Raw genomic sequence first — 9,631 nt, 5'->3', positions numbered from 1 at the left:
GTTGCGATAAGGTTTTGGGGATTTTGAGAATGAGAGAGAGAAAGAGTCGAAGTGAGGATGAAAGTGTGATATATTAGGGGTTTTGATCTATCTAGCCAAGTATAAATTTTCGTCCCAAAAAAAATGGGGGAAATTAAACCGCCAAATATTTTGGCCACATAGCTTACGAAAATGTAATTGTTCGTCGGCTAAGTTTGCCGGTACTGTTCATGTATAGGTGACGAGCTCAGAATAGGGTGAATTATACCTTTTCGGAAAGGGAACGGCGCCAGAAATCAAACTCGTAGCTTTGCCACGACATGTGTGCTTTTTCGGGCATCGGAGGTCGTTTAGGCCCTCAAAATCAGCTTTTAGTGTTTTTCGAAATTATTTTGGATTTTGTTTTTGTTTGGATTTTATTTTATTTTAACCCATGGGTTTGATTAGGCTTATATTAGCACCCTAGGGTTTCATTTTAGTATTTAAGTCACCTCTGATCTTATGGTTGTATGAGAAACCTTAGTCTTGTGGATTCGAGTCGACTGCCGTTAATTGATTCTAATGGATTAGTAAGTTTTGTTGCATTAGTTTTAATCATCACTCTAGTGTATACTAAAACATTCATATATAATATTAAGGGTTTTAAATATTATTACACTTAATTAATATTGAAAAAAGAAACTAAAGTCGTTAATTAATTAATTGTCTTCATTCCAATCCTCATCTTCTGTATCATTTGCCTCTGATTCCGTTGTGTACGATTCATTAAAGATGTCGTCTTCTGAAGCATAATTTCCTTCATCAATGGCACCATGGTCTCCCTGCCTATTTTGAGATGTAGATTCGTTTGGGATTGTGATGAATTGATCTCCTTGCACGAAGTGTAAGTGGTTGTTGATGCGAATATCATCTAAACCACATATTTGAGATGGGGAAGGCTCTTGATATGGTTCATGAACTTCATCGTTGTCCTCTTCATCATCAAGTTCTTCACCGCCAGAAAGTGTGGTCTCACTCCATATATTCCTATGTGACATAAAGTTAACTACTTTCCAAGGAGGGCCAGCTTTAGGATCATCAAGATAGAACACTTGTTTTGCCATGGTGGCGAGAATAAACGGCTCAGTGTCGTACCAGCTTGTCTCTGTATTCACTGATAACATACCATAATCCATCTTCGTACTCCTCGGCACATTCGGATTAGTATTGAACCATTTACACTTGAACAGTACAACGCTCATATTTCCATACATTAACTCGACAACGGCAAGTAGCACTCCGTAGTAGGGAAAGTTGTCCCCATGTACCATGACCCCATAGTTTTGGGTTTTGTGGTTTATATCTCGTTGAAGTGTTACAAACTTCACGCCGTTGACAAAACATCCCGCATGTACACTGTGGTGTTTTGGCTTGCATGCCAAATGGTACAATTCGGGTGTGCACCATTCACTATTCTGTTGTCTTAGGCTTCTCATCTACAAAATGGTGTAATAAATACATTATAAGTGAAATTATTAAAATGGACAATTATTTTGCAAGCTTGTGAATAAACGTACCCATGTTAGAAAGTAATCAGGAAACTTTCTTTTATGTGTCACGTTAGGCCTCCGATCTCTTGGATTGGCTTTAATGAGCTTCAAATGCTCATCAAGGAAATACTGAGCTTCTTTGCAGTGTTGTAGTACACACCAATGAGCTTCAGCTAGCTCAGGATCACTTAATCTCTCAAAATTTGGTAAAGTACCAAAGTGTCGTACCTCTCCTGAAACAACTGAAAGATTGAAGTGTTGTCTGGTACTAGCCATGGTTGAAGATTCCGCCCCATCACTATTTTGGAGATATAAGTTGCAATAGATCACACATTCATCTGCAATGTATGACTCCGCTATTGATCCTTCTGGGTTACTCTTGCTTTTACATAATCTTTTGTACTGCCCCAGTTGTCTGAAATTACACAATTAGTATATATAGTGTTGTTGTGAAGTGTAATTAAGGGCATAAAAAATGATGTAAAGATTTGCACCTTTCTTGGGGGTACATCCAGGTGCAGTGTACTGGACCAGAAAGCAAGATTTGTTCAGGAAGATGGACCATCAGGTGGATCATAATGACAAAGAAAGCGGGCGGAAAAACCCGCTCCAATTTGCACAAGATGTACACAATGTCTTCTTTCAATATAAGAACTTCTGACTTCTTGAGCTCTTTAGCGCATAGCTTTTGAAAGAACCGACAGAGTGCTATTATAGGTTCCACCACATCTGGATGCAAATAGGGTCGAATTATAACTGGAAGAAGTCGTTGCAACAAAACATGACAGTCATGAGTCTTCAATCCGCAAAACTTATTTTCTCGCTCTCTAATGCACCGAGATATATTACCTGCATACCCATGAGGATACTTTACTCCTTTAAACCAGGTGAATACATGTCTCTTCAAAGTTGGATGCACAGTGTAAGGAGCAAGAGGTAATTTCGTCACTGACCCCTTCTTTATTGGCCACAAATGTTCTCGTATTCGTAGCTTCTTTAGATCCTCGCGCGCTTTCACAGTATCCTTATTACCGTATTTAAGACTAAGAGTTGTTCCCATAATGATATTAGCTACATTCCCCTCTATGTGCATGACATCTAGGGCGTGTCTCAATACTGATTTCGACCAATAAGGTAAATCATAGAATCTACTTTTGTGTGTAAAACACATCATATCATCTGGGCGAGTTGTTCCCGTTATAGCAGGATCACCACTCAACACTCCAAAATCAAATGAGTTCAGCATCTCCAAAATTTCATCACCAGACCACACTCGGGGTTTAGTACGAAACTCGACTGTGCCATCAAATCCTTCTACATCCTGCCGCCACGAGTGGTCAATTGGAAGCCATCTTCGGTGACCCAAGTAACACACCTTCCCAGCATGCCAATCAGAATGAACTTCATTCAAGCAGACCGGACATGCTTTGTACCCATGCACAGCTTGAGACGACAACATCCCATAACCAGGAAAATCACTTATAGTCCACATAACCGCTGCTCTCATAATGAATGAACTTCCACTGTGCCTGTCAAAAGTAAGGACTCCATTTTCCCATAATTTTAACAACTCATCGATCAATGGTTCCATATACACATCTAAACACTTTCCAGGAGACTTAGGACCAGGAATTAACAAAGACATCATACTAAATTCCTTCTTCATACACATCCAAGGAGGCAGGTTGTACGGCACAAGAATAACAGGCCATGTACTATGAGCCAAACTCATACTTCCAAAGGGATTGAATCCGTCTGTTGCAAGCCCGAGTCTTACATTTCGAACATCTGCTGCAAAATCAGGGAATGATCTATCAAAGGTTTTCCAAGCCTCGCCATCTGCAGGGTGTCTCAAAGTATCATCATCTACCCTTCTTTCCCCATGCCATCTCATTTCACTTGAAGTGTGTCTAGACATATACAAACGCTTTAGCCTCGGAATCAAAGGGAAATGACGAAGCACCTTTACTGGAACACTGTTTTCCTTAACTGTACCTTCCTTCCACCTCGACTCGAAGCATATTGGACATTCATCAAGCTCTGCTCTCGTTTTGTAAAACAGAACACAATCATTCTTGCACGCATGTATTTTATCATAGCCTAGGCCAAGGTCACCCAAAATCTTGTGCACCTTGTAATAACTATCAGGGAGATTGTTTGGTTGAGGAAGCATATTCTTAACATTCTTCAACATATTGTCAAAAGCCTCATTTGACCACCTGTTCTTCACTTTAAGCTGCATTTGTGACAAAATGGTCCCCAAAACAGTCTGAGGACTACCATCATATAGTGGAATCTGAACTCGTGCAAGCAGTCTAGTATACTTATCATAATCATGAGTGTTGGTGTACGGAAGCACATGAACTGTGTCAGTAGTTGTATCATAAATTGCATCTTCCTCATGCGTTGGAGCAAATGTAGGAAAACTGTCATGTAGAATGTTTATAGCTGGGTTCAAATGATCAGGCTCGAAACTACCACCAGATGTTCTGTCATAAGTAGGTTCATGATCAGCTACTTCGCCGTGCTTACTCCATGTTGTATAACTACGCATTATACCATTGTTACTTAGGTGGTCATACATTTTTTTTATAGTCTTCCACTTGGTATTGAGACATTTTAAGCACGGACACCTATGTTGTTTCTTTCCATCACCATGTTCATGTACAAACTGTAGAAAATCAAGGACTCCTTGTTGGTACTCAATGCTCTCCTTTGGTAAATGTATCCAACTCTTGTCTTTGTCCATATCCTGTTAATTACATATGAGAGATACAACAAATAATCACAAATCAAGTGTCACAAATACAAAATATTGTATTTTCTTTGATCTTGTTCATCACCTTATGCCTCCAGTTAGGGTCCTAATCCTAGTCAAGAGCACAACACATTTTTTCATATTTCGTATAATTTTTAAATATTCGATTTTAGTCCTCGGAAAATTTTGACAGCATCTCCCTATAGTTTCCAAGTGCACAAATATCTATACCTAGCTAGATGCACATAAGGTACAGTATTGGGAGACCCTATCAAAATATATATACCCATGCACGATCAAAATCGAATACTCAAGAATTATACGAAATGTGAATCAAAGTCTTGTGCTCTTGAAATAGGACAATTCAAAAATTATATATGATTCTTAAACGAGATTTCTAAGGAGTAGTATATATATATATATATAACAAATCATAAATTAAATAACATAAATTTCATAATACAAAAACAATTCTTTATATTAACTAATTTAACTTAATTCATAATTAAATAACATAAATTTAAAAAATTCTACACAAATCAATATAACTTCACAACAATCAAGAATGAGTATGTATAATTAATACACACAAATAACATAATCACACAAAAATGCAATCAATATATGCCTGGTATTGTTCAAGGAATAGTACTAATTAGAAAAATGGATGATATGGTAAGAAAGAATGAGAAAGAGAAGATACCAAGTTAGAATCCGATGGGTAATGATAGACTAAGCTGAGGATAAACCCGATTTGAAGAATTGAACATCTAACACTGAAAATCGCCGGAAATTTGTGTGGGAGAAAATTATCATGTTCATTCCTTTTTTTTCACGATCTGGAAACAGAACCTGCACTTATAGTCATTATTGAAGACTTAGGTTAGGAACATTTTCCTCCCTTAAGACTTTTCATTCGTCCCCTAAGAAATACCTTAGGAGACAAAAGCATATTCGTCGTTTAAGCCGTAAGCACACGACAAAAGCTATTTGTTTGTCGTGTAAAAAGCATATTCTTAAACGAGAAAATCCTCTCTCGTCGCCTAACAGACTATTTAGGGGAGAAAATGCTTTGTCGTCGCCGAACTAACTACTTAGATGACGAAAGCTATTTTGCGTCGTTTAATCACCTATCCAGGCGACGAAAATTATTTCTTAAGAGGCGAGAATTATTGTGTCGTCTAACAAAGTCTTAGGTGACGAAGATTTTTCCTTTTCCTAGCCTAAGTGTTTTTTTCTGGTAGTGAAAGCATATATAGGCTCAAAAACTCACAGGTTATTATGGACTTAAACTAACCAAACATGTATGTCATATTACATTCAATCAAAATCTCACATTTTCATACCAAATCCACATTATCAATGAAACTTACAATTCAATTCTTATGAAATGCAAAACCATCATCTATGCATTTAGAGACATAATCATCCTAGACTTTAGGGGCATCCTAAGACAAAACAACGCAATTTTTTTTTTCGAGTGTTTAAACATTTTTACGAATTTTTTTTTTCTTTTTCGTTTATATCATGAAATCAAAGCAAAAATCAACAAACAATGATCATGCAACTCTACCCCACACTTAGAAAATTACATTGTCCTCAATGTAAGCTCAATAATTAGAATGTAATTCATAAGTATAGACTAAGATCACACATCAACACATATACAATTCAACCATAAGAGTGAAGGGATAAGAAAATGCAAACTCCCGTAGATGACTCCTCCACAGGTACGGTTGAAATGGGTTGCCTCCCATGCAGCGCTTAACTTTTATAGTCCTTTAGCCTAGACTCTGCACTTCTTTTTAAGTTGTAGGCCACGCCACTTAGAGTTCTACACCTCCAAATTTGTGCCTCTTTGACTATCAAAACTCAATCATGTTCACCCACTCTTAAACTACATCGTATCAAGAAAAAGAACATTAGAAGAGTGAACATGGGAACTCAAAGAATAAGTTAGTATAATGTTAATGATTAAATAAAAGTTAGTATGAGTTAAATTAAATGCAAATCACGAATCAAAAGTTAGAGTGTGGTGGAACTCCGCTTCTTGCAACACTTGTCGTCCTTCCCAAGTCATTGAGAGCTTCAATCAACTGTTAACAATAGAATTCTCCAACTCTTTCTTAAAATCACTATCTGGCAACTAAGGTATACAAAGACACACAAAATGTTAGTGATTAAGTATAAAATGAAATAAAAGAAATGTTAGCAATTGAATACAAATATAGTTAAACTTAAAGACAATTTTTTTTTTCGAAATCTACAAGTGTATGAGTAATACTAAGTTTAATTGATTTTATTCACACACAATCCTAAAATTTAAGGTACGTGGAGCAGAGGAGCTAACTGTGCAATGGACTGAAACAGCCTAAGGTAAGGGTCTTACTTTATCCGATATACCTTAAAAATTAGAATATCATTTTCTTTTGAAACTATATACATCTATTTATACAAAGTTATTTTCTAAGTTATAAAGCGAGATGGACGTGCGGCCTAAGTACGTCGTCTAGACACAAACTCATTCCTTTGTTTCAGAAGGCTTGATAGCTAGAATCAGAGATAGTCACAAGGCAGGACTCATTTGTTGGACACCACGGGGGCCACAACCTCGAAAGGATGCTTTCCCAATCGACTCCATCACCGAGATGTATGTCAGTCTATGGGCCTCTGAGATCCAATTTTGTAAACCTTGAACCAGGGTAATGAAAATAGCAAGCCCCTTACTCAGCTCGGAATAACTTTGTGTGTTAGACTGCTCGCAAAGTGTTAATAAAAGCCGCCCTCAACCCCAAGTGACCTTTGCAAGGTACAAATGGAGGGTTAAGGCTAATATTAACAAAATGGACTTTACCTATTCCGTTCACCTTATAACTTACAATAAACTAAGCATAAATAAATATTTAGCTTCCATTAAAATTTAACTAAGTATAACAAGTATCCTATATGTATACTACGACAACAAGGAAACAAATAACAACTTCTTAACAAACACAAATTCTATCACAAATACAAGATTTACGAATTCAAATTTTTTTTTATATTTTCGGGTTACTGTTCACAGATGCACTATCTACGATTATTGTTCACATATACATATTAACCAAAATACAATTATACAATTCACAATATAGCACAAAATTAACACTTCAAAGCATTGAGAATTAATCAATTCCCCGGCAACGGCGCCAAAATGATAGAGCGTTCGGTTAGAACGTCTATAAAATACCCTGAAAAACATCATCGTTAGTATAGAATAAGCAGGGATCGTTCAGTCCGGGGAATCAAAAGGGCCTCAACACTTATCATGTTATTGGGGGATTTGATTTGGATTCTAAAACTAAAACGTAAAATAAATCCTAAATTACTTATATACAATTGATCAACCACTCATCACATAACCAAAACACGAATTCTACTCAAGAAACATGTATGACATGCATAGAACAACATATAGGCAGCAAGTATTTTCGATTCTTCTTAAGTCCATTTCAATTCCAATTCTAATTAGAGTCCGAAGCGGTTCATCTAATCGTTAAGACTTCTTAATTATTTAGAATCAACGAAGCGTTCAATCCTAAACATATGCTAAAGAGAGTTCAACATAACGAAGCGTACTAGTTAAACAACAAAGTAGCACATAAGCACATTAAGTCGAATTGGAGACATGTAAGCAAGCATGGCGTCACTCATCTTGATTAAACATGCAAATTCCTAGAACTATCACAGCCCTATATAAGTAGCAATAATTGAGACACGAAGCGCATAACTCGATCAAATACTACTTTGGTGAATTAAATCGCAACCTTAGGAGAACCATGGCCTTGGCTTCCTCAAGCATTGATTTAGATGCACAAATTCAAGGAATAAATTAAAATAAAACCTAAATAGAAATCGAAAACCTGCTGCCCATAGATGCTACACACGGCATACACACATATCTCATGAGTTCATGCAATCAAAACATAAAACCAAAGAAGTCTGAATTTATGTTGTTCATATATGAAACCGAAAATAACATCCAATGATTCATACAATGAATTCAAAATTTGCAGAAAATAAAAAGAAAGATTACAAGTCATGGATGAATCACACATTAGAAACCTTCTAGGATGAAGCAAGGATGAATTCGAATTGGTGGAGGAGGAAGATGAGCACGACTTGGTGATGATGGATGAAGGTTTTTTGCTTGAATTTTCTGGATGTTCTTGGGCAGCAATTCGACTTTGTTTGTGAGAGAATGGAGATGGTGAATTGTGAGGGAGGCCATGCCTTTTATAGAGGAAGGAGGAGAGGAGGGGCTGCTAGGGTTTTGAATGGGCTGATCCATGTATTTCCTTTTTTTTTCTTTTCTTTCCTTCTCGATTGAATGATGATCATCTTTGTTGGTCACATGCATTCTCCCTTCTTCTAGACCACATGCATTCTTCAGAATTATCTCTTTGTTCTCTCCTTCCTTTTTCTTCTTTTGTTTCCTTCTTTTCTTATTCTTTCCATTTAATGGCTGGATGAACCTTCCCTCCTTTAAGGCTGCATACTTCTTCCTTTTCATCTTATTCAGAAACTAAATTACTTCTTTCCTTTTTCTCCTTTTGTTTCATTCTTCTCCTCTTTCTTTCCATAATTTCCAAGCCATTATCTCTCATTTAATTCTGAAATAATGAAAGAAAATAATAAATATAAATCACAAATGTTACAGAAATGTCGAATAATAAAAATCCTAACCAAACTAGGTTTCCTAGTTCGACAAGGAATACTACTCTATAGCACTCTCGACAATTTCTGCATTTTACATCCGTTTTAGCACCAAAAGGGAACGAGCGTCACTAAAGACTCCTAACTCGACTCAATGACTATATACTACAATAATAAGGGCTAAGTAAAGTACGAATGGAGGTAAAAACATGTTAAGAACGTCGCACAAAGTGCTCCTATCAGGGAGTGTGTTTCTTTCAAACTGAGTATCTTTACATCGTTTGCGTATCTTTACTATTCCAATTGTGTATCTTTTCATTTCTCGTTTGAGTATCTTTCTGTAAAGCTTCTGATGCGAGTTTCTATTGTATTTGAGAGTTTTGCAAGTGTGGGAGTGTGTTTCTTTCAAACTGAGTATCTTTACATCGTTTGCGTATCTTTACTATTCCAATTGTGTATCTTTTCATTTCTCGTTTGAGTATCTTTCTGTAAGGCTTTCTGATGCGAGTTTCTATTGAATTTGAGAGTTTTGCAAGTGTGGGAGTGTGTTTCTTTCAAACTGAGTATCCTTACATCGTTTGCGTATCTTTACTATTCCAATTGTGTATCTTAACATCGTTTGCGTATCTTTACTATTCCAATTGTGTATCTTTTCATTTCTCGTTTGAGT

The 9,631-nt window shown here is 36.6% G+C and overlaps 1 protein-coding gene across 1 annotated transcript; it reads right to left on the bottom strand.

Annotated features, from left to right (window-relative positions):
• Positions 1–677: 677 nt before the first annotated feature.
• LOC126804334 (uncharacterized) lies at positions 678–4,257 on the bottom strand. The gene is made up of 3 exons (XM_050531960.1): positions 2,003–4,257; positions 1,536–1,923; positions 678–1,454 (listed from the first exon to the last, which is right to left on the bottom strand). The coding sequence occupies exons 1-3, from the start codon at positions 4,255–4,257 to the stop codon at positions 678–680; spliced, it is 3,420 nt and encodes a 1,139-aa protein (XP_050387917.1).
• Between the last annotated feature and the right edge of the window lie 5,374 nt (positions 4,258–9,631).

The sequence above is a fragment of the Argentina anserina genome, unplaced genomic scaffold, assembly GCF_933775445.1.
Source record: "Argentina anserina unplaced genomic scaffold, drPotAnse1.1, whole genome shotgun sequence".
In the NCBI taxonomy this organism is placed as follows: Eukaryota; Viridiplantae; Streptophyta; class Magnoliopsida; order Rosales; family Rosaceae; genus Argentina; species Argentina anserina.
The sequence above is the reverse complement of the archived record's forward strand: the minus strand, read 5'-3'. Positions and strand labels throughout refer to the sequence as shown.